Source organism: Rattus norvegicus, chromosome 3 (genome assembly GCF_021556685.1).
Source record: "Rattus norvegicus strain SHRSP/BbbUtx chromosome 3, alternate assembly SHRSP_T2T, whole genome shotgun sequence".
In the NCBI taxonomy this organism is placed as follows: domain Eukaryota; kingdom Metazoa; phylum Chordata; class Mammalia; order Rodentia; family Muridae; genus Rattus; species Rattus norvegicus.
The window spans coordinates 6,497,338-6,523,140 of NC_141536.1; the positions used below are offsets into that span (position 1 = coordinate 6,497,338).

At 42.9% G+C, this 25,803-nt stretch overlaps 1 protein-coding gene across 30 annotated transcripts in view; it reads right to left on the reverse strand.

Annotated features, from left to right (window-relative positions):
* The window catches only part of Ehmt1 (euchromatic histone lysine methyltransferase 1), a 148,589-nt gene that overhangs the window by 49,115 nt on the left and 73,671 nt on the right, over positions 1 to 25,803 (reverse strand). For 10 of the 30 annotated variants that reach the window (XM_087652924.1, XM_087652918.1, XM_087652914.1 and 7 more), the window contains 6 exon segments: positions 20,789 to 20,925; positions 20,152 to 20,340; positions 15,564 to 15,641; positions 13,978 to 14,098; positions 9,096 to 9,233; positions 4,463 to 4,608 (listed from right to left, as the gene is read on the reverse strand). In XM_087652924.1, coding sequence (XP_087509050.1) covers positions 4,463 to 4,608; positions 9,096 to 9,233; positions 13,978 to 14,098; positions 15,564 to 15,641; positions 20,152 to 20,340; positions 20,789 to 20,925 — 809 coding nt within the window. 30 annotated transcript variants of the gene reach the window in all.

Below are 25,803 nucleotides of genomic sequence, written 5' to 3' on the forward strand. Positions count from 1 at the left end.
AGACAAGCTGCTAAACAGACGGAAGAAAGACTTTAGAGAATGAGGGAGGAAGCCCAAAGGATCACTTCTAGCCAGCATCTGAAAGAGACAGAACAAAAAGAAAAAGGTACTTGTATCTTTCTGAGTCTGGCCTCAGAAACTCAGATGCAGCCAAGTCACATGGTGGCTCTTAAGAGACTGCTCATGTAGTGCTTTCTTAAATATCTGACGTAGTATCTTCAACTTGGGAGCACAAAGATCCTTGCACTACACATCTCCAGGGAAACCAGGAATATTAAGCAACCAGGATTTATCTTTCAAAGGGTAGGACATATAACCTGTTTTCCCAGAAGGCTGAGAACTAGCAGTGATAAATAGTCTGGTGATTTATGTTCTCTGTTGGATCAGTCCATATCAAGATCCTACAACCAGGACCAGGGGTCGGCTAGGAATCTAAATGATCCTCATGTTACCTGTGCAGCTGAGGGCTTCCCCAGGCTCCCATAGCCAGGACTGGAGATACCTAGTAGTCTAAATGACCCTTTCATTAATTAGCTATATAAATGGGACTCCACCCAGTTCCCACAACCAGGACCAGAGATGGCTAACAGTCCAAATGACCTCTATGGCTCTCTGTATGATTGAGACCAGGCTAGATCCTTCCTTAAGCTAGTACAGGTCTCTCTAGAACCCATCTTCTTAGAAGACATGACATGTGCCCTGAGTTGAGTGTCAATGTAATTATGTTTCCCTTGTGTACTGCGAATTGTATTATACCAGAGAACTTTTTCTAAACCATACTGCGTTTAAAACGCTGACATAAGCCGCCTGGCATCAGACTCTACACATCTGACCCAGGTTGATAAGGTCAAACTGAACGCCATTTTCATTCTCACCTCTTCACAGTTCATTTTTCTGTCTGTCTTGACTCCACTATCAAACTTTCAGCCCTGTTACTTTAGTGTCAGGCTGTGTGCTTGCACTCTGCATAGCTCCATCACCTGTGCACAGCTCTACAACACTAACATTAATGACCGGACCTCAAATCAGTGGTTCTGGCTTTCCAAATGCATACTATGTGGAAGCTTAAAAAAGAGAATTTACCAAACCGCTAGCTAGTGTCTTTTCTCATGAAGCAAGGGTAAGGCTATCTGAGCTTTAATAACAATACAAAGAATTAAACTTACCAAATACTTCAGTTCACAACAATACTGTAAAAGGAGTACTAGTTAACATCAAAATCTGTGAAAAAACCAAGTTAATGTCTTAAAGATTGCTAGACACAGGACCAAAGTCTCACATCAGTACTGCCATGCCTCTAAGAGGCATACAGCTAGGCATTGAAACAGATTAGATTATTTTGACCAACAAATGACAATCCATGGAAGAACTATAGCAACATTTTGAAACCTCCAATGCATGATCGAGGTAGACATCAGGTAGCAACAGCCACATCTGTGAAAAGTACCAGTCTTGTGCTCAGTCTAGACACAGCCTCCCAAGTCTTGCAAGAAATTGGGCTGGGCAGGCCTTTGCAATTCTGTCAAGAAATTCAAAGAGATCTGCTGAACTACAACTTAGGTGAAAGAACCAGACAATGAGAATTTCCAAACCCAAGCAACCTCGGAAGCAGCTGTCTTACCTGAAATGGTATGGTTATAAAAAGACAAAATAACTTATAATAAATATCATACACAGAGAAACATGAGTTTCCAAGAATGCTGTAGAAATAGGAAGGGAGAAAATGAGAAAGAAATCATATCCAAATTACAGCACAAAAGTCAAAGCCCAAACCCCTGGTGTGAAGAGAGGCTATATCCATGAACTTTGCCTTTCCACTATGAAGCATATTTCAGAAACACTACCACTCTAGCAGATATGGGCGCACTCACTTGTACCAAAGAATTCTAAGCACTGATGGCAGAAGAAACCAATAGAAATAACAAACAATATTGAACTTGAAATAAAGTAATGAACAGTCAGTCATCAGTCAGGAGTTAAAACCTACAAGCAAAGTCCTGATGAGGAAGGACAGAAGCTGCCATGGAAACCCTACCACTCTTGCCTTGTAGCATGCCCTCCCTGTCAAGGTTAAATCATATGGGTTGGTTTTTTGTCATTGTTGTTGTTTTTGTTGTGGGGGAGGGGGGTGTGAAACGAGCAGTCCCTGGCTGCCTGGACTTGCTTTATAAACCAGGCTGACCTTGAATTCAGAGATCCACCGGCCTCTGCCTCCCAAGTGTTGAGATTAAAGGCTGTGCCATCATGTCGGACATTACATAAGTCATAAGCCTTAAATCTGACCATGTCTTCAGATTTTGTTTTCAAGTAACAAACACTACAGGCAATGACTTAACAACATTAAGAACATCATCAGCTAGAACGTCATCAGCTAAATTCAGCATCAGGGATCCAATTCCCTACAGGTTAGTGGCACGAGGAACTAGAGGAGAAGTGGAAGAGGAAACACTCAAGATCGTCTAATACAGGGGTTGGGGATTCAGCTCAGTGGTAGAGCACAAGGCCCTGGGTTTGGTCCTCAGCTCCGGGGGAAAAAGAAGAAAAAAAAATCTTCTAATATAGGGGCTGGAGAGATAGCTAAGCAGTTAAGAGGAATGACTGCTCTCCCAGAGGACCAGACTCAGTTCTCAGCACCTATATTCACAACTATCTTTAACTCCAACCACAGGGAGCCTGACACCAACTTCTGGCATCTAGAAGCAACAGGGACACACATGTAGCACACAGGCCAAACACCTGTACACATAAAATTAATAAATATTTTTTTAAAAAATCTTTGCATGCAAAGATACCATAAATGCTAGAAACAATAAGCAAATTCTGTTTAGTTCAATGAGAGAAGGGAAAAAAATGTTAAAAAGCCAACAAGCTTGAGACATGCATATACAGACATTAAATTTAGAGAAAACAGGGGTTGGGGATTTAGCTCAGCGGAAGAGCGCTTGCCTAGCGAGCGCAAGGCCCTGGGTTCGGTCCCCAGCTCCGAAAAAAAGAAAAAAAAAAGAAAAAAGAAAAAAGAGAAAAAAGAAAAAAAATTTAGAGAAAATAAACTCTGAAATTGAGACAAGATTTCACTAGATCTTCCCTAACACCCATGTCAAGAAAACTAATGGTTTTCAAAATGTGGTTCCTGAACCAGAGCATAGTAGAAATTAAAGCTCTGAGAAAAGCAAAACTTACAACACCAATTCCACTGAAGCAAAAGTTGGCTATATTAACAGGTACTGGGAGTAATGGCTGGGCAGGTCTAGTAGCATCAGCCCACAATCAGCTGACCCAGCACCAATAAAAGACACACTAGGCCCTCCCATAAACTGCCCAAGTCTGGTAATGTAGGCAGCTCAGCATTGACCTCTGGATCCATCTCTATTCCTACCCTTTCCTGGACTGGACAAGTGACACAGCCTCTCTGCCTTTGCCTGTGAAACACAAGGAAACTGCAGGGGCCAATCCTAGAGTCCCATGCTGCAGCTACAAACACCTTGTGCTGCTGCTACCATCACATCTAGTTCAACCCGAAAACAAACAGTTACAGATCAATTATTTACTTAGTGAGAAAGCTTCATAAGATCAAATGCTCCAAAAACTGTATTGGAATGACGATCATAGGACTCAGCAGGGAGTAGACAGAACCAACACACCACAGGCCATGCCACAGCAACTAGTATCTCTCTCACTGTAATATCGACAAGCTTACTGCCCACTGACCCTCTCACCCCTGCTCCTGCTTTGTTCACTAGCAATCAAGTAGCATGGTAAGATGAAGAAAAAAAGATCTTGCCAAAAACAGAGAAAGTCTTAGAAAAGGCATTGTCTCTGTATGCTGCTTGCTTGCCTTCTTCCAATCTAGAAGGAATAAGGGTGAAGGGGCCATCAATCCACCAGGTCTATGCCTGGTGGATACAGCAAGAGCAGTAGAGTACCATAGTATAGTTCAAAGGTCCTAGGGCATCCCAGTGGCACCTCTCCCCAGGCAGGACATACTGGAGCAACTGTCTCCATCTATTCACTTCTCACGATGGTAAAGCCCTTGGTGAAAGCATGATCTTGAAACATGCCACTTTTATGCAACCACAGTTTGCACACTATCTTCCTTTTTTTTTTTTTACAGGATTTTATATTTATTTGTCTGTATGACAAAGGAGTGCAATATATAAGAATGATATGTCCAGAGAAACCAGAAAACAGCAAGTGGATTCCTTGAGGCTGGAGTCACAGGAGGTTGTGAGCCACTTGATGTGGATGCTGGGAACTGAACTTGGGTCCTCTGTAAGAGCAGCACATGCTGTTTACCACTGAGCCATCACTCCAGCCCTGTCTTCCGTGGTTGGTTGTTTTTTAAAGCAGTACTGTGTAGGTTCCCAGTTATCTGACACTACTGACTAGGGTTTACCAGAAAACACTGGGATTCTGAAGTCTGACAATTCTTGTTGCCATTTTAAGGAAAAATGAACATGCTTACTTCGTGATCCACGCTCTCAGTGGCCATGCACTGGTTGTTGGCCAGGGTGCTGATCTCACGGCTCTTGGGGGTTTCCATGCGGCAGCTGCAGAGAGGCACTTCATGGAGGCCATCCGTCTCCAGCACATCCGGACCATTGGCCAGCCCTAAGTCACACAGACACATCAGCTCAAGCAACCCTGACCTACAAAGGGTTGTCCAGAGAACAATCAATTACAGTCTTTACAGTGATCTTATATACACTGAGTTACACATTAGCACTGCTCAGTGGCAAGTGCTCCAGACTCTTCTGCAACATCCTATGAGAGGCAGTAGACTGTATCACCCACAAGCATATCAGCTACCAAATCCTCCAAAGCTCCTCATTCATTTATATCTACATATCTATGTCATAGGTCAGGCTGCAAGTTCATCAGCAATTCCTTAATTCAGTTTTCAAGCAAGGAAAGATTTCACTACATGCTGAGACATTATTTCCCTCATTTGGTTCTAAATTACACCCATAAAAAGAAATTCCATGTAGAAGGTTTTAATAATGGTTTAACAGTTACCTAGAATAGTATTCACCAACCAAACAATCCATATACTAGACTGAGGAGAGAAAACAAAGGAGAGTGGCTGGCGCCAGTGCGATGGCCTGTCGGGTAAGAGTACTTGTGGCCAAGCCTGAACACCTCAGTTCAATCCCCAAGACCCACACGGTGGTAGGAAAGAACCAAGAGCTGAAAGTTGTCTTTTAACCTCCACACATGCATGCTATGGCCCACATGCCTACACACATGATAGATGACAGACAACCAAATATGTTCATACTAACAGTGCTTAATACCACAATGAAAAACAAGAGCAGGAAGAATGAAGCAAACCCTATGCACTGCAAAGCTAAACTCACCCTTCCAGACAGAATATGCAAAAAGGACTATGGGATCTGACTAGTAGCTTCAAGGACTGCTGCTTCCAAAAGACATTGGAGCAGACCATGTCCTCTTTCTTGTTAAACAACAGAGATAAAAGATGAACTGAGGGGCTGGAGAGATGGCTTGGCGATTAGGAGCACTGACTGCTCTTCCAAAGATCCTAAGTTTAAATCCCACAACCATCTTCTGGTGTGTCTGAAGACAGCTGCAGTCTTTATAATAAATAAATCTTAAAAAAAAAAAAAAAAAAGATGAACTGAGTTTGAAACAGTACTGCAGCTCTAAAAATAATTAACTAAAATTCACACCTAAAAATAGACTAGGACCCAACAAGACAGTGCAGGCCTTTAATCCCAGCACTGTGGAGACAGGTACAGGAAGATCTCTTTTGAGTTCTAGGCCACCCTAAAGTACTTAGAGAGTTTCAATCCATCCATGCTGCATATCTGGACTCTGTCTCAAGTATTAAGTAATTAATACATTTAATTTAAAGACCACTACAGTAACTCTCATTGAGACCATACCCAAAGAACCCTGAGCACCTCATTTCATGAAAATGAATTTTGAGCAATTTCTTTGGAATGCCTGGATTACAGAAAAACGAAGAGGTTAATCTCAACTACTCAGAGCCAACTATGTGACTGATCCACAGACTCATCAACAGAGCAAAACAAATAACTGTAACCAAATGACTGACTGTTCTGCCCAACTTCCAGTTTGCTCAACACAAGCCTTCCCTGAACTCCCTGCCCCCCCCCCCCCAACCCACACACACACACACACACTGAACCCTGAACTGCTTCTGGTTTAACTGCCTGGTCTGCAAAGCACTCAAACTCTCCATGCACACATAATGCCTCAGTCAGTCTCTAGCAATGCTATGCTGAACCCAGGGGTGGATCCACCTTTACCCCAAGAAGCCAATTATTGTTTACCTCTGGCCTCTCGATAATGTGTTCTGGGTCCTAGCCAACCTAGTTCCGCAAAGGGAAGGGCTCATAAATGATGGGCAGGGCTGAGAAGGAAGCTTAGCTGGCAGCACGTCATCCTAGCAAACATCAAGTCCTGTGTTGGAGCCTCAGCAGGGAAGACAATGCGGCTCATCGTACATGCCTATAGTCACAGCCATCAGGAGATAAGAGGCAGAAACATCAGAAATCCCCGGCCAAACTGACAACACAGGGAAGTCAAGACCATCTAGACTAAATAAAACACTGTCCCGCAAACTTCTGTGGAAAGGGGAAACTGACTTCGTACAAATCTAGCTGCAAGATCTCCCACTCACAGCAAAAGATCAGAAAATCTAAAGTAAAACTCAAACCAGAATCACTGAAAGTATGAGTTTGTGAGGAGTTCCTGCTCAATAACCTGGTGTAGACATAAGCACACACACACACACAGCCTCTCTGCCTCTCTGCCTCCCCCTCTCTCTCTCTCTCTCTCTCTCTCTCTCTCTCTCTCTCTCTCTGCCACACTAACCATCTGTGTCTGAGGAGACTGAGGAGACGGAAAGAGCGAACACTCCTGGGCAGCACCGTCTGAACGACACAGACAGATGTGGGTGTGCTTCAATCTCTACAACTGAAGAACTACTGGGACATTAAAAGGAGAAACTGCCACAGCCTTCATATGTGCACAAGAATGGAGCTGTAGAAGGAGATTTCTGAGTGCTTGTGAAAAATTCCAAGAAACCACTATAAGAGCCTTGTGACTTCTGTTTCTTCAAAAAACAGAACTGCTCCTGGAATGTGCTTTCGTGCCCTCCCTGGTAGAGAGGAGTGGGTTTACTCCAGCTTATTCAACACAACTGACTGTTGGTAATCATTTATAAGGCTCTATGGACCGTGTGGCTTCCCTGTTACAAGTATGTCACATGTGTGACATACCCTTGTGATTGTACACTTACTCAAGTGATTCCTCTCAACCCTCAGAGTATAAACTGTCTGAGGCTCTGAATAAAGTTGGCTATTGGATGAGACTTTAGTCTGCCTCACTGATTGCCTCCATTCTCCTACACCTCAGCACCTCTAGAGGAGTAAACACACACAACTTCTCATCTGAGCTTGGGATCCCCTGACCACCACACTGCCAGTGTCTGTATCTCCTGTCTTTACCCAAACTCAAGTGCTCAGCCTATTACCTTCACACACCTACAAGCGAAAATGGTGGGAAAAGACAAGGCAAACAATGATTTATAACCACACACAAATATTCACTTAGGTCCTCAGCTCAAGCCTAGACCTTCTTGAACCAAAACTAGATGGACCATATGCACTCACCAGCCTCAGCGACTTCCCAAGATACCTGCTCTCCCGCTACCTACCTTCAGGTTTCCCAGTTCCACACTTTAAAAATGAAGGCAAGCAGGCAATGCTGCTTCTCATCAAGGTGCCGATTCTCAAAGTCAAAAGCATATTTGCTGTACACAAACCAATCACTGATTGATGGATCAGTGTTGATCGATCACAGGTAGGGCAATCTACAGAATGCCACAGAACCCGAGGGAACAACTTTACAATCCCACCCCACCCCCACCTGCCTGCATGCCTGTCTCAGGAACCAGGATACAACCATTCTAGATGTGCTGCCACTCTTAAGCCTTTATAGCTGCATTTATTATCTCTGACCTTCCCTTGTATCAGAGACGGAACAGCACATCTCTACATAAAAGGGCCCTAAATCTCCTCACAGTCTCCTCTTAACGCACCTACAACAGGCAGGAGTCTGCTGAACAGTACTGGGTTAATTTGATAAAACATTACTTTGTGATTATAATTAAATTTCTAGTCGTCCAAATCTAGACGTTTACAATACTTAAACACGGGTCTATTTAACTTAGAAAAGAGATACAAGTTACCTACAATGGGGCTTTATGAAATTTGAAAAGGCTTGTGCTCTACTTGTGAGAAGAAAACAAAAACAAAAAACAATCACTTCTTTGAACAAACCCAAGATTTATATGAGAAGCAAAAGATGTGGTTTCTACATTACTAAATTACAAAAGTAAATCACAGTTTCCTAAGTGTTTAAAATTTTAAAAGCTGGGTGTCTGCTCTTTACTGTTAAATCCCTATATAACCATAAACATAACCATGTTAAAAATCTAAACGGCTGTAGAGTCTATAAACTTTCCCTTAACATTGTTTGCTAGAAGGTTTTTAAGTGACTTAAAAGGAGGGGAGCAGGCAGAAAACAATGAGAGCAAGCCACAATGATCCAGGGACAATGGCAGACACTACTGTACCCATGCCTGGAGGCTGTACTCCACTGCAAACACATCAGAGCAAGGTCAGCACAAGAGAAGCTAGAAGACAAGCTACAACTAACTAGAGCTAAAATCAGAGATCACTCACAGGCATACCACACAACATAGATACCATTACATCCAGACAAGGGTGGCATCTTTTTGTCAATGATCCCACACACAAAGAATGTCTGCTCACAATTGGGAACACAGTGTGAAACTCAATTACCAACACCCCAAACAATGCAAATGGCTTCCGCTGCTTCACTCTTAGAGGGCTCTCAGACTTTCTGTTTCCCACCTGAGCGGGTAATGACCTGGAAAATGATCTGCATCGTGTCTATTCAGTCACCTTTTAAATATTGAGTGCTCTGTCAAATTGTCCCCTATTATCCACCAGGGGGCATCAGGCTAACACGGAGAGCTAGCCCACTAAGCAAGCAAGATGGTGTAGTCACACTCCAACACCAACCTTCGTTTTCCGTCTGGGAAGACAGAATTCCTCTGACACGGAGATCCAGGGAATCCAGAGAAACTTCCATATACCCAGCGCTGTCTCCCAGAGCTGCCTGCTCCATGCTTCCTGGGGATGACTTACAAGCCTCGGAACCTATACACAGAATGCACATATCATGAAAACCTGCCCAGTAGCTATTATCCACGACGTTCCAGGAAGACTGGAGGGATGGCTCTGTAGGTAACAGTGCTTGTAGCCATGTCTGACAACCTGAACTCAATCCATAGAACACACTGATAAAAAGAATCTATTCCCATAAGCGGTCCTCTAACCTACATAGAACAAACACCCACACAATAAAAACGCTTCTGTTTTAAAAACCCAAAAATAAAACATAACCGACATTCTAATTAAGAGGCCAGTTCCCAGAAAAATAATTAATTCTAATGAACTCTGATGAATTTAAATAACATTACCTAGGCCACTTCAGTTTCTAGTATCATATATTAATTCCCCATATATACCCAGTTTCCCAAGAAAGAGGCTGACCAGAAAAATCAAAGAAGCCAGTGCCGTGCCTCATGCTTCTAATAGCACTTGGGAGAACAAGGCCAGCATGGAGTAAACAAAGCATTCTAAGCTACCCTGGGTTACAGAGTAAGATTTCCCCCACTCTCACCCAAAAATCAACAATGCACTATTACATTCTTTTTCCAAGTAAAAAAATTAGATTTAATAATTTTATGCTTATCAGTGTTTGGCGTTTGTGTATATATCCCACTGCTTAGCCATCTTTTCAACTCCAATTAATACAACTTACGTTCATATCTGCTGAAATAAAAACTAGTAAAATAATCAAGAAAATAAATAAAAATATGATAAATGAACCAGTACATGCCTTTAATTCCAGCACTTGGGAAGGCCGTGGCAGCTCTATCTCTGAAGGACACATTTCTATAAATTGTTTTAAAGCTTAAAATAGGACAGAAAAATATAACTTTCCAGTTTGAAAGGCCCACTAAGGTTTTGAAGCAGCCTAACCACGCAGCTACCCATCACACAGGCCACTCACTAAAGTGCAGTAACCAAAACATGCCAAGATAGGTGGACTCAAAGAGGCCTAATCCCCAAACCAACTCTGTAGATCACATAGTAGGTGCACAGACTTACGTAGGCCTCAGCCTTGGAGACGAGGGAAGGCCTGAGACACCTGTACAGAGTAAAGCATTTTCAACTCCAAAGATACTTCATGTAGAACCCTAAAAAATGTGTTTATGTTACATACATATACTTTAATTCGAACGTATTCTGTTCCAAGATCTTAGACAGGAAATTTCTGAGACTTAAATTTTTAAACGTTTTACATAAAACAATAAAATTCCTTATTTCTAGTAAACATCTAAGTATGCACTTTGTACTCTGAAGCCAAAGGCGAAGACAGAATCCCTACCTTCAAAGTGTCTTTCAGTATCAGAACCAAGAGTAAAGCCACATGGATTTTCTGATCTCAAAGAGCAGCCCATGGTGAGAAGAAAAGATAGCAAAAATGACTGGGCAGACGAGGTTATGAGGAAGGCTACAAGCCCTGTATGGACAAACCCCAGAAGTCTCTATAGTCCTTCCAATGTCACATGGCTGTCTCATAGGAACCAGCCCACAAACCTTCCTTCCTGTCAGACGCCGCTCAACAAACAACTGAGCAGAGCTGTGTGCAGCATGAAGATGATAAGCAAACAAGGGAAGAGAGCTGATTAGAAAACCCAGACTGGCCACCCACACACCATTGACGACAAAAACTCCAAACAGAGAAGGTAAGGATCTGATTTGCGGGCTGAAGAGACAGCTCAGTGGTTAATAACACCTGCGGCCTCTGCAGACCTGGGTTCTTTTCTCAGAACCCACAGAATGGCTCACACTCATCTGTGACCTAAGTTCCTGGGAGTCTGATAGCCTCTTCTGACCTCCGGGGTAACCAGTCATGTATATGGCGTGCATATACATGTACAGGTAAACACTCACACACATGATTAAAAATAAGTAAATCTTTAAAAAGAAAAAAGTAGTAGGGCTGGAGAGATGGCTCAGTGGTTAAGAGCCCTGAGTGCTCTTCCAGAGGTCCTGAGTTCAATTCCCAGCAACCACACAGTGGCTCACAACCATCTGTAAAGGGATCTGACGCCCTCTTCTGAAGACAGTGACAGTGTACTTATATACATAAAATAAATAAATCTTTAAAAAAAAAAAAGTAGAAGTCTCTTTTTTGACCCGCTGATGGACTGCATACCCACAGACACATGTCTCCTCCCTCACACATGCAAACACTGACTCAGGCACTAAGGACCTGTGTGACTGCTGGAAGCATGAGAAGAAAATGCGAACTTCACACTGGTCATCTGGTGACTTAAAGATTTCTTAGAGCAAAAAAGCAAGAAACATAAAAGCAAACAATTCATAAATTTGACTTCAATGAAAAATTTACTAGTTATTCTTCCCTAAATACAGTTAGGAAAATGGAAAAGCAAGCCACAGACTAGGTAGGAAACATGTAAAATAGTCGTCTGATTAAGAGTCTACCTAGAACATTTAAAGAGCACCCACAACTCAGTGAGAAGGGAATGAAAGACCCAAATTCACACTTCAGAGAAGAAAATGCACACAAGGTGAGATGCTCCATCGTATCACTGATCTGGAAAGAACACACCAAAGCTACCAAGGACCATTTCACACCTACTGGAAGCACGAAGCACCAAGCTATGGCAAGGACAGAGGGAATCCACAGCCCAGCTACTGTGGTGGGTTACGGACAATGAAACCCATAGTTGAGAAAAGTTTAGTAGTTTCCCAAAGACCTGAGCGCACTGTATATGACTGAGCTAGGAGAGCCAGAGGTCAAACACCTGTGCAGTAACCTAGCAGAGACAAGGGTCCACCCATTGAGCTCCACAGAGACAGCGCCGGGGCAAGCGAGAGCCGGAGGGGCACTGGGCGACTCTGTGCCTCACGGAGGAAAATCAACTAAACATGGGCAAAGGAGATCCTAAGAAGCTGAGAGGCAGAATGTCCTCATGTGCATTCTTTGTGCAAACCTGCCGGGAGGAGCACAAGAAGACGCACCCGGATGCTTCTGTCAACTTCTCAGAGTTCTGCAAGAAGTGCGCAGAGAGGTGGAAGACCATGTCTGCTAAAGAAAAGGGGAAATTTGAAGACATGGCAAAGGCTGACAAGGCTCGTTATGAAAGAGAAATGAAAACCTACACCCCCCAAAGGGGAGACCAAGAAGTTCAAGAACCCCAATGCCCCCAAGAGGCCTCCTTTGGCCTTCTTCTTGTTCTATTCTGAGTACCGCCCAAAAATCAAAGGCGAGCATCCTGGCTTATCCATTGGTGAAGTCTCAAAGAAACTAGGAGAGATGTGGAGCAGCACTGCCGCGGATGACAAGCAGGCCACCAAGCTGGAGAAGTATGAGAAGGATATTGCTGCCTACAGAGCTAAAGGAAAACCTGATGCAGTGAAAAAAACGGGTGGTCAAGGCTGAGAAGGGCAAGAAAAAGAAGAAGACAATGAGGAGGGTTAAGAGGAAGAGGAGGAAGATGAACATGAAGATAATGAATAAGTTGGTTCTAGTGCAGTTTTTTTTTTTTGTCTATAAACATTTAATCCCCTTATATATAACTCACTCCTTTTTGAAGAAAAAGATTGAAATGTAAGGTTGTGTAAGATTTGTTTTTAAACTGTCCAGTGCCTTTTTTGCATAGTTACACACTACCGAGTGTGTCTTTAGCTGGTCCTGTCCTGGTGGTATCTTCAATACCACTAACCTTGCCTGGTACAGTCTGGGGTGTCAATTGGCATGGAATTAAAGTAGGTTCTTGTTAGTGCACAGCACAAATTAGTTATATATGGGGACAATGGTTTGGTTTGGTTTTTTTTTTTTTGGTGGGGGGAGTTGTTTTTTTCTTTTGGTTTTATTTTTGGGGTTTTTTTTCTTCATCCTCGGTTGTCTCTGATACAACTTACACAAAGATAGTTGTTGTTGTGTTAACTGAATACCACTCTGTAATTGCAAAAACAAAAAACAAAAAGTGCCTGTTTTGTTGACATTCTGAATGCTTCTAAGTAAATACAATTTTTTATTAAAAGAAAAAAAGGAATGACTAACAAGCAATAGCATCCCACACTTCTCAAAAGGGAACATATACAACAAGAAGGTGCTCAAGTGATTACCTCAAAGGAGCCAGAGCAGGAAAAAAAAAGTGCTTATGTTAAGCAATCTGTTGACACAGAGTTCTGTAAGTACTAGCCTATCAGGAGCACAGAACATTAAGGGCTGCCCGGGAATGGGGAGGTGTTCACACACATGAGGAAAGGTTCTCCAGGGTAGCAGGGTAGGGACTTCTAGAGGGTGAATACAATGCTGGCCTGATCCTGGTGAGAGTTCTATACTATAATTTGTAAACATTCCACCGTGTGCTAGGAACAATTCAATAAAGCTATACAATGAACATGGCATTAACCCTCTGCCTCTCTGATCTTCCTGAACTCACCTTAACAAACTATTACTAAGACCTATGGATGAGGCACAAACCACTCAGGCCACAGAGGCAGCCAGGGACCACAGACTTCCTACTTCCTCATGGTATGGGACATGTCCACCCAGGAAAAAAGGCACTACCCCTGTGCAGGGGACAAATTATCCAAGTTGGCTTCCTGCTTGGTAATGAAGCCAGAATCGCCTATGTTTGGTAACAAAGCAGACTACCTGAGGATCACTTCCACGTCCCTACAGAAGTCACTTAGAACAGTTTACAGGAGACCTGTTTTTCAAGTGAAACGCTTCCTTCCTACAAACCAGCCCAGGTAGCTTCCTGTTGATCCACCCCAGCTCCACTGCGCTCACCAAGCATGCTGCTTGGCTTCTTTCTGCTTCTCCGCCTCCTTTTCCGAGCAGGTTTGATCCAGGGGCTGTCAGTCTTCCCTCTCCTCTTGAGAAATTTCTTCTTGATACTAGATTCAGAACTCTGGAGGACCAAAGAGCAAGCATATCAGAAGCAAAGCAGGGGGGGCTCCTGAGAGCAAAAAGAACCAACTCGTTTGCCTCAAAAATCAAATACTTGATTCTTTCTCTAAAAGATCTACTTCTCTTTTGCACATGTTTCTGGGTTCCATTCTAAAGGTGGTCCTGAACATCTCAGTAAGCCCAGTAAGCCCAGTAAGCCCAGTCCTTTTAGAGGCAACTAGACAAGAAAACTAATTTAGAATGTATAAGTTGTATTTGAATTTGGCATACTGGAAAAAAATAAACTGGAAATTTCTCCTTGGGACTAAGTAAATAAGCTCAGTATGTGATTTCCTTTTGGCTCCACATATCCACTCATCTCGCTCAGGAGGGAACAATGTTCAGTGTGCCCCAGAATCACATAGGTGCATACTACATGCAGAAGGCAGAGGGATAATTAATTTATAGCAACACAAGAGATGGCATATCTGTACCTATGTTGCAAGTGTAAAAAGGACATCTAACTAGCAAAAATCACAATTGTCCTAGTCTACAGCACCATTCTAATGCAAAAAGATGCTGGAAAGCGGTCACATGAAGAAAGTACATGGGTCTCTCAACCCTATTCCCAAGGACAGATACAGACACTGGGGACATCCTGCTGACACGTAGGTAGAGGCACATGGCACAGCATACAGAGCCATCCCCATATACATGGACGAGTATGTGTACTCATCCAAGCCCTGGGTTGAATGTGTGGGTCTACGTCAGTCACCCCAGCAAAATAGTGATGAGGAACATCTGCACAACACACGTTTCTATTGTCCAGGTTCCTCCCTACAAGCAACCCCAATCCTCACTTTATCCTACGTTTTCACATAGAAATACTTCTAAAAAAAACTTCATCACATTTTCCACTGTCTGGATCATGCTGTGGAGTCCCAGGAAATGTTTCCTCATCAAACCCAAAGATCCTGTATATGCTGTCCTCTCCTTCACCAATGAAGCCTGACATCAGGGGAGACTTGCTCCCTCCTCAGTTCCTAGTCCCATACTTTACCTCACACATAGTACTTCTTCCCTCAAGCTAACAAGCTTCTGGACTTCTCTACTCAATATTCACACATGGGTTACTCCCGAGACTCCGTCCAATGGCTTCCATATATATATATACCAATATACCCAGCCCTACAGATCTCAGGTTCTACCTGCCAGATAAACAGACAGCCTGCCATCAATGGTATGAAAATCAAACTGTAGAACCCCCGTTCCTCCCCTCAGAGCCTAGCCTGCTGACAGGTCCTAGCGAACACATCAGCACAGCCGCTCTACCTGCCCCTATGCTGCAACTCTACACTACCTCCTTGGCTTCCTTAACCACTCTTCCTTCAGGTCAGACCCCGTGCACCTCAGCATACACGAGAGATGCCACCAGTGCTCTCAGCTGCCGATGTGAATTATGTAACATAAGAAAAATATGAGGTTACCAGGTCAGACTCATCTCCACCGTCTTCGTCCTCCCCTGTGTCAGGAGACTCCTGTTCCTCCTCTGAATCTCCATCCATCTGATCAAGCCAAATAAAAACATTTTAGATCCTGTAGTAGAAGGCGATGGATCCAAAACAAATATTAACAAACACTGGCAGACATACATAGAAGGGACCTCCCTGTCTGCCCCCAGTGTAAAATCAAGGTGTCTGGACAGCCTGGCCAGGGAATTTCAAGCAGACAACAAGATACCGGAGTTTCTGCTAATACTCCCTGCTAAGATACTCTATCCCAAATGGACTCAGTTTGATGACTCAAATGAATTAACTGAACCTTGGAGGTTACTGTGCATGTAAGGCATGCCAGATATCTGTAAAAAGCAGTAACACACACACACACACACACACACACACACACACACACACACACACACACACGCACACACGCACACACGCGGTGGGGGTGGGGGGTATTCTAAAGAGCTATAAAATAATACATAACCAAACCTTCCTCTGCTCACCCAAGAACAGTCTAGTCCCAAAAGCCATCACTACTATGTTGCCTGATCACTTCCAGCTATACCAAGCCTATTCCTAAACCTGTTTCCCTGCTGGACAAACTTCAATAAATTTATTCTTTTCTAATGATAGACAAGATTTGGAAGCCTTTCTATAACAGAACAACAAAGACACCTTATTTTTACTACTATATTTATCGCTTCTATCTACACTGTCAACGAATGAATTTGCCTCATTTGCCCCAGATCCACTAACTCCAAGTCAGTACAGCGATCTCTGGTGTGCTGTAGTCTGACTCTGTGTAGGATCTACTCCAGAGTATCTTACTTCTCTCTGATAGTCCCAGCTCAACAGAACCTGTAGGGTTCATAGTCACGTTGCATTCCAAACAAGCCAACACAAAAGGCAGGCGAGGACAGATGTGGCACTCCTGATTCAAACGGTAGCTCTCTCTCTCCCTGATAACTAACATCCTATGTTTATCTTGTGCCTTGCCCATTCTCAACACTGATGATGACTCCTACATTCTCTCACACAATTCTCACAACAGTTCTTCATCTCAATAGCCCATTAACTTCAAAATTTGAAGCTCTACAAAAAGATCCTGATAGAACTGTTCTGAACTTAGAGCTAAACCTAAACAGTGCAGTTTTTATCTGCATAAATGGTAGGTCTCCTGCTAACCTAATTTAACAAATTTCTGCTGTTCTCTTATACCATATTATTGTTGAATGTGTCACCTACCCTAGGGACTCTGGAGATGCCAAGAATTACCCTGCCTCTGCTTCCTGGTGCTGGGATTTCTGGTAAGTGCCATCACACCACATTAACTTTTCTATTTGACATTTTAAAAACATGCCTAGGCATTTATACATATGCTGGTGTTTACTGCAACTTTACATGGAAACAAGACATGTCTATGTCTCGATCACATGGAAGTTTAGTTCAATGGCTATAATAGCTTTCTGGGGTTTTTCCAAGATTTTAAGGTAGATTTTTATCTTCTCTCCTCTCCTTTTAAATATTAAATTTTCTTTCTTGGCTTTTTTCTTAAAGCATCAGTCAAAATTATTCTCCTTGTGTTAAAGCTAAAAGCAGCAAACTCACTCTCATTTTATGACTGATAATCAAAATGGTTTCCAATTTCATCATTAAATATAGCCTTCATTGTAGGACTCTGGTACTTTGTTAGTTTTATATAATTTTAAGTTTTCTTCTAATTCATTGGGCAATTGTTTTGTTTATTTGTTTCATTTTAAACATGACTGAGCAATACAACCTCCAATTAGAAAAGGACAGCCCGCTTTTACAATGCTGTGTGACAATTACACATGTGGCACATGTAAGGAAGAAAACACAGTTGAAATCCCAAGGAAAAGGGAGAGAAAAGAGCTGGTTGTCGGGTAATAGTGGCACACAACTCTATTCCTAGCACTCAGATGGCAGAGGCAGAAAGAGCTGTAAGTTCAAGGCCAGCCTGGTCTACAGAAGGAATTCCAGGACAACCAATGCTGCACAGAGAAACCCTGTTTTCACCACCACCACCACCACCACCCACAAAAAAACAAAATAACAACAAAAACAAAATAGACAAAAGCGCACTACTGGGCAGACTAAGGCAGAAATGAGGAACCAAATGGTGCAACTAAAAGCTGTGCCCAGTGGGCAGAGGAAGCTTTCTCGCTGTCCAAACAGCAGGGGACAACCCCGACAGCAGCCGCAGCTCTCCAGCTAGCTAAGAGGTACGGCACCCTAAGCAGCCAGTGTGCACAAATGGACCCATCTAGTCCAGCTTCAATCCATACAGCCAGAGGACAGCACCATCCCACTATGACTGAGCAGGCCACAGTAGAACATAATCTTGTGCTGACTACATAAACGGGAATCATTTCTGAATCAGACCATCTACAAAATGAGAAGACAGGCAACTTAATATCTAATAGATAAATGGCTGATACTTGATCAGGTTCTTCACAAAAGAAACCATCTGTGGTGGTTTGAGTAAGAATGGCCCCCACAGACTCATATATTTGAATGCTTAGTCACTGAAAAGTAGCACTATTTGAAAGGATTATAAGGATTAGGAAGTGTGGCCTTGTTGGAGGAAGTGTGTCACTGGGGGTGGACTTTGAGGTTTCAGAAGCCCACACTGGGCCCAGACTTCCTGCTACCTGTGGATCCAGATAAAGAATTCTCAGCTACTCCTCCAGCACCAGTGATACCATGCTTCCTACCATGATAATAATGGGCTAACCCCTCTGAAAGTGTAAGCAAGCCGCAATTAAATGCTTGCTTTAATAAGAGTTGCCAGAATCATATCTTCAAAGCAACAGAACAGTAACTAGGTCAGTATACAAATGGAAAACAAGCATAAAGAATAGTATTCAATCTTCTAGAAATCAGGAAAACGTACATTAAAACTATAATGTTCTAGCAATATATACTCACTGACTAGACAGTGGCAAAACTGACAAGCCTGCGCAATGGACAGGGTGCTCAGAAGCATCTGGCAGAGCTATAAATGCCTGCAATCCTCTTCATACCAGTATAGCAGCATCTGTGGACTAACAGGCACAGTAACCTACTCCCAGTTTGTACCAGGAAACGACCTGTGCATAGGCTATTGGTGGGACTGTCACATCAAAAAGTCTTATATACAGTGCGCACAGAGAAGGTAATGGACATCTCGACAGGGATAAAATCTCATAAAGGACTGTGGTACATAAGCACAGTGTCTCAGGATCCCTATATTCTCTACGAGAATTACTAAGAACTATGAAGCACTTCTGTTAATTTGCCTACTTATATTTATCCCAGTAGTTTTAGATTGAGAATGCTCAACTTAGAAGATGAGTTAAGTCATCGATGCAAAGACAGAAACACATATAAGTCTCTAGGCACTAAATAGGCAGACACCTGAGCACATGATGATAGTTCCAGTCTGACAGATCTCCTTTAACAGTTTCAGAGATCCCCAGACCACCTGGATTCAACAAGAATGAAAATGAACAAAAGTCTAAACATAGTAGGTGAGACAAGCTGTACAGCAACAAGAAAATAAAACAAATATGCAAAAAGGATGTGCTGTGAAGTTCTGCTTATGGAAGAACAAACAGCACAAATGTATGATGGGATCCTGGAATGTTACTGACTAGTCTCAAAGTCTAGGTTCAATTCACCTACTGCCTCCATCCTCCAAGCATCTGACACTATGGGTACATGACACCGTGTCTGACTGATTACTGAAAACGCCAGCTAGAAGCCAAGCACAGCTTTAATCCCAGCACTGGGAGACAGAGGCAGGTACATCCTGAGTTTGAGCTCAGCCTGGTCTACACAGTAAGTTAGTTCTAAGACAGGCAGGGCTACACCGGGGTGTGTGTGTGTGTGTGTGTGTGTGTGTGTGTGTGTGTGTGTGTGAAGTACACACACTCTTTGGCTTTTCTTTGTTACTTTAGTAAGTCCAGTTAAGAATTCCTATTAAGGGGTTGGGGATTTAGCTCAGTGGTAGAGCGCTTGCCTAGGAAGCGCCAGGCCCTGGGTTCGGTCCCCAGCTCCGAAAAAAAAAAAAAAGAATTCCTATTAATCAATCAATCTTTTCCAGCCATTACTGTGACTACTATTAGGGATTTTATGAGAATGTTGCCTAAAAATGAGCACAATGCTTTTTCTATCTTTATCCTTTAAAAATTGTTTACATAACAAAACCACTACTGACTCAATGAGATTTACTCTAGCCATCTTACTCTGTTTCCCAGAATGACATTTTCTTTCTGATCTACCTTTTTGTTTCTTGGTTCTTCTGTTGGCTGGCAGATATTTAACTGTTTTCTTTTTCATGTTTGGAGATGGAGTATTACTAAGCAGTTCAGGCAGGCATGAACTCAGGGCTCGGCCTGCCTCTACCTCCTGAGCCACCATGCCCAGCTACTTAACTTTTTATAAATGTTAAATAAAAAGAAAAAAGAATTCAGCAGCACGTAACAGTGCCCAGAATCTTAGAAGCTACAGTGCACTTCATGGTTTCATTCACTGGTGCCAGCACCTGGAGAAGTGGAGTCCTTCCTACCTTTGCAGCACGATCAGTCTCAGACATGCTCTCTTTAGAAGTCCTACTGTCCTCAGTGGGAAATGCAGCAGCCTGCTCAGCGCCACGGTCCTCCTCATCCTCCAGCTCCTCAGAGTCTTCCTCCTCGGAGTCCATCTCCAAGCTCTCGCCATTTACATGCAGGGCACTATCATCTAAGACTTTCTCACCCTGGAACATAGCAATGCACAGCTCTCAGGAGTACTGCTGGGGTTGGGGATTTAGCTCAGTGGTAGAGCGCTTGCCTAGCAAGCACAAGGCCCTGGGTTCGGTTCCCAGCTCCGAGGGGGGAAGAAAAGAAAAAAAGAGTACTGCTGTCCAGCACGTGAAAACCTGACTGAAAATCGCTATGAACTTGTCTGACAGGAGATGGAAGGCCTGCCAGTGCTGGGGCACGGGGCAGTTACCACCTGAAGAAGCCAGCAGGAGGGTTCCTGGAGTATGTGGGTCAACAAGCCACCTACACCAGGCAGAAGAGCTCAAGAACAATAGTTCTTTTCATGGTGACTAAGGTCATTAAATCAGTGACCTCAACAAAATGTTCTCCTAGTCAAAGAGACTCTGGAACCAGGAACACATCTCCAAGACTTTGTGGCAAACAATCCCGGCACCCTCTTACCTTGGCACCCACAGTGGAATGAGTGATGCTTTTAAACATCTCAATCACCGTCCTCTGCTTTAATACTTTGGTCTTTTTCTTGGGAACTAAGCTATAGGTTCCCATTCTTCGTTTTTTCTTCCGAGACACTGCAGCTGCTAAAACAAAAGGCAAGCAAGCTAAAAAAAAAAAAAAGTCAAAGGGGGACAAAAAAGGAAAAGAAATACCATTCAAATGTTTTTAGAGGTAAAAGACAGGCTATAAAACTTATCACGAAACTCATCTATCTCACTGAACACATTTCTATCTCACCAACACAAGAGTACAATGGTCATTCCTTACTTGAGACAAACTGAAGGGGAAGCTGAAACACTTTCATGAGAACCAGGAAAATCAGAAATCGTCAGAAACAAGGCCTTAAGACCTGCCTACTAATAGTTTCCATGGCCTTCAATAAATATAGGAAGCTCTGCCTGAGAAGTTCTCTCTGTTCATCAAATGCCTAAACGGAACATAGAAGAGTGAGAAAAGACCACTCACTATGGAGCTGACCCAATGCGCCTTCCAGGATACAGAAATCTCACTCACAGGTGGCTTCTCTGTATAGCCATTTTCTGGGACCTTTTCCTAACCACTGAAGCATTAAACAGAAAGACTTTTCCCTGAAAAATCAGATGACTGGGATCAAGACAGGCAAGGGACAGGAGGGGAAAATCATTATGAACACGGGCAATATAGACAGGCTGCAGGGATGCTGTCTGGTACACAAGAGCATTCAAACAGGAATGCCAGTGTGGTGGTTTCACTGAGATATCCCCCATATGTACTGATTCATCTGAATAGTTGGTTCCTAATTAGTGGCAATTTGAGTATTAAAAGGTGGCCTTGTTGAAGGAGATCTGTCAACGGGGGCAAGTTTAAAAAAATTTCAGAAGCCTCCAAGCCTCCCACTGCACTATCCTCAGTACAGGCTTCTTGTTTGTAGATCAAGATCTAAGTTCTCAGCTACTCCAGTGGCCATGCTCCCTGTGATAGGGACTGTAAGCCCAAAATAAACTCTAACTGCTATAAGTTGCCTTGATCATGGTATTATGTCACAGCAATAGAAAAGTAACTAAGACAGTAAAGAATCTCAGGACACTAGCCTGCACCTCCAGGACACTTTAAGATACACCAAGCACAAGCCGGGAAGGCTAACGAAAAGGTTAGGGTATTAAATGCAGTCAGTGTGGTGAAGGGGTGGGGGTGGGGGGAAGGGAGTGCTCAATAGGTAAAGTGCTTGCTCTAGAAGCCTGATGACCTGAGCTTAATACCCAGAACCTCAGTAAAGGTGAAGGTTAAAACCAACCGCACAAAGTTTCCTTTCAGCCACCATATGCACAATGCGGCAAGCCATGCACTCTCTGTATCACATCTACACAATGATTAAGTTTTGGATTTTTTTAAGAGAAAAATGAGAGAGAGGAAGAAGGCAGGCAGGCAGGCTGTTCCAGGTTCCAGAAAGTAGACAGGGCTAAGGAGAAGTGAGGGAAGAGAAGCTAGGTGCACAGAAAAACTCTCCCTAAGGCCACCAAAGCTGCTGTTGTAACCTTCAAGAGACATGCTTCCTCAAATCAGAGTACGCCAGAGCTGGCCTTACCCCTGGAAACAAGCCACAAAGTGCTAAGTTAACTCCACCCTCTTCTTGTCAGTCTGACCAGCCTGCAGATACTCCAGGTCTCTCTGGCCCTCACCAACCCACACAGAGCCTAGTGCATAGGCAAATGCAGAACTTCCCATCTGTAAACGTCCAAAGATGAGGGGCCGCACAGTACAGGGGAGTTTCTCCCCGAAAGTCCCACTGCAGCACAGTAATACTCCATATGTCCCCTTTAGACCGGAACTAGTTCTCTTTTTAGAGATTGGGTCAAGAAATATATAGCATAGGAGTTGGGGATTTAGCTCAGAGGTAGAGCGCTTGCCTAACAAGCACAAGGCCCTGGGTTCGGTCCCCAGCTCTAAAGGGAAAAAAAAAAGAAAAGAAAAGAAATATATAGCATAAAACATGTCTTAGTTATACTCACTACTGCTGTAAAAGAGACACCATGACCTAGACAACTTATTTTTAAAAAGTATTTAATCGGGGCCTTACTAATGAGAGAGACAAAGAGACAGAGACAGACACTGGGCCTGGTGTGAGCTTTTGAAACCTCAAAGCCCACCCTCAATGACATTACGTCCTCCACAAAGGCCTTACCTCCTAACTGCTCTTAAAGAGCTCTGAACCGAGAACTCAAGGACTCAAATATATATGTCTTTCTAATTCAAGCCAACACAGAACTTGCCATCTTACTCATCAACTGCAGTTCAGATACTAAACAGGTTCCTAATTTTGAAGAACCATCTCCACAGCTCTTTATGTCTTGTGAAACTCAACTCTGTTCCCATTAAACACCAACTCCATCATCTCCAATGCCTTAGCCAATAGCATCTAGTATTATACTCATGACTTCGACTACTATAGAGACCCTATATGAATGGAATCATGCATTTGTCCTTGGGTAACTGCCTTGTTCCACTTACTGTCCTAAAGGTTCATCCATTCTGAACCATGCTGTAAAATTTCTTCCCATTTTAAAATGAGCAGTATTCTGCTATATCCAGAGGCTACGTTTGTTTCCCCACTCATACACTGATGGACACCTGGGTGGCTGCCACCTTTGGCTACAGTGATAATGCTGCTAGGAATGAAGATGTGCAACTATCTGATGGGATCCCCAATGTCAATTATTTTAAGTACATTTCAGAGTAAAGCTACAGGATCCATGATCATGCATATTAAACCTCTGAAGGACCTACCACACTGTTTTCCACAACAGAGGTATTCTTTATATCCTGACCACAGTGCACTAGGGTTCCAGTGACCTAATCACTAACACATTGTCTCTCCAATATCAAGCGTCTTGATGTGTGAGGCAGTATTGTTATCTGGTTGATTTGTATTCCTGTTGAGCATTTGCTCATCTGGCTGTTCACACGTCCTCATTAAAGGAATGCCTGTTCAGATCAGAGTCACAGGATGGGAAGGAGTGCTTAGCACTCACTGTTCTTCCAGAGGACAGAAGTTCAATCCCCAGAACCCACAGCAGACAGCTCACAAATACCTGTAATTCTAGTCAAGGCCCTCTTCCAGTTTCTGTGGGCACCCACCCACACATGACATTAAAATACATAATGAAATAAAATACAAAATGAATAAAAATTTAAAATGGGGGCTGGAGAGTTAACTTAGCATTTATGAGCACTGGTGGCTCTTCCAGGGGTCCTGAGTTCAATTCCCAGCACCCACATGGTGGCTCACCCACATGGTGGCTCACCCACATGGGATCTGATGGGCTCTTCTGCCATGCAGGTGTACATGCAGCAGTCACACATAAATAAACAAAAAAATTTTTAAAGAGTAAGAAAAAAAGTAAAAAAAATTGATCCCCCACCCCCACATAGTTCCTTTGAGACTGGAGAGGGCTGAGAGGCTAAGAACACTGACTATTCTTTTCTTTTATAGGGCATGAGATACAGCCTAGCAGTTAAGAGAATCTGCTATTCTTGAAAAGGGTCCAGGTAAGGCTCCATGTACCTGGTGGCTCAGAACCATACGTAATCACAGTCTCGAGGATCTGACACCCTCTCCCAAGCTCCACAGGTACTGCAATTACATGGTGCAGACACAGAGTCCTGTCTCACAGCTACTGAATTATAATACTTCTCCATGTAATACGGAGACCAATCTCTTTTCAGAAGATAAAAGTTTCCAAATAGGGGCTGGAGAGATGGCTCAGCAGTTAAGAGCACCCTACTGCTCTTCCAGAGGTCATGAGTTCAAATCCCAGCAACCACATGGTGGCTCACAACCATCTGTAAAGAGATCTGATGCCCTCTTCTGGTGTGTCTGAAGACAGCTACAGTGTACTTATATATAATAAATGAATAAATCTTTAAAAAAAAAAAGTTTCCAAATAATTTTCCCATTCTATGGACTGGACTTTTCTTCAGAGTACATTTTGACATACAGAACTTTTTAATTCTCAAAATACAATCTATCATTATTTAACTTTTTAATTTTGGGTTGCTTGTGTTTTTTTGGTGTTGTATTAATTAGGGTTCTCTAAGGGAACAGAACTGACAGAATGTGTGTGTGTATACATATATATATATATGGGATTTAGTAGAATAGCTTACATGGTGTGATCCAGCTACTCTAACACAATAGAAAGTCCAAAACTCCAGTATGCGTTCATTTAGTTCACAAGACTGGCTGCCTCAGCTGGTCTCAATATATGCCAGAATCCCAAAGAAGTATAACTCTAATGCAGTGAGAGATGGACCTGCAGTGAGCTCAAGAGCAAGCAGGCAAAGAAAGCAGGCCAGCTCCATCCTCCATGCCACTATACAGGCTGCCAGCAGGTGTGGCCCAGATTAAAGGTTGATTTTCCCACCTAAAAAAGATCTGGATTAAAGCTGTACCTTCCTACTTCAAAGATTCAGATTAGATGTGCTCAACTACTCACTTCAAAAGATTTAATTAATGTACTCAGCCATTTAGATTTTACTTAATTCTGCATGTAGCCAAGTTGACAACCAAGAATAGCAATCACAAGGCCAGACCACCCTTTGTCAGTATACTACAGAATCATTATCTCCTTATGTCACCCTTAATTTCCAAATGAAAACAATAACCATGTCATAATTATGCCTAATATGATATAACCGTCCCTTGTACAACCACAATTACACATTTAGGATAGGTAGCAATGTCCCTTGAGGAACATTCTTTTGGTATCTCAAACATAAATATGATAACTATTGATATTCTAATTTATTTTGCATTACATTACTAAGAAATCGAAGAAAACCATTACCTGTACAAACACATTCTTAACAAAATACCACAGAAACACTCATGTCAGTTATAAACCTTGTTCTGCAATTGGTCACAGGCCACAGCTGACATGTGCACCCACCCTGCCCTAAAACCCACTCTGTATTTCCTCCAACCT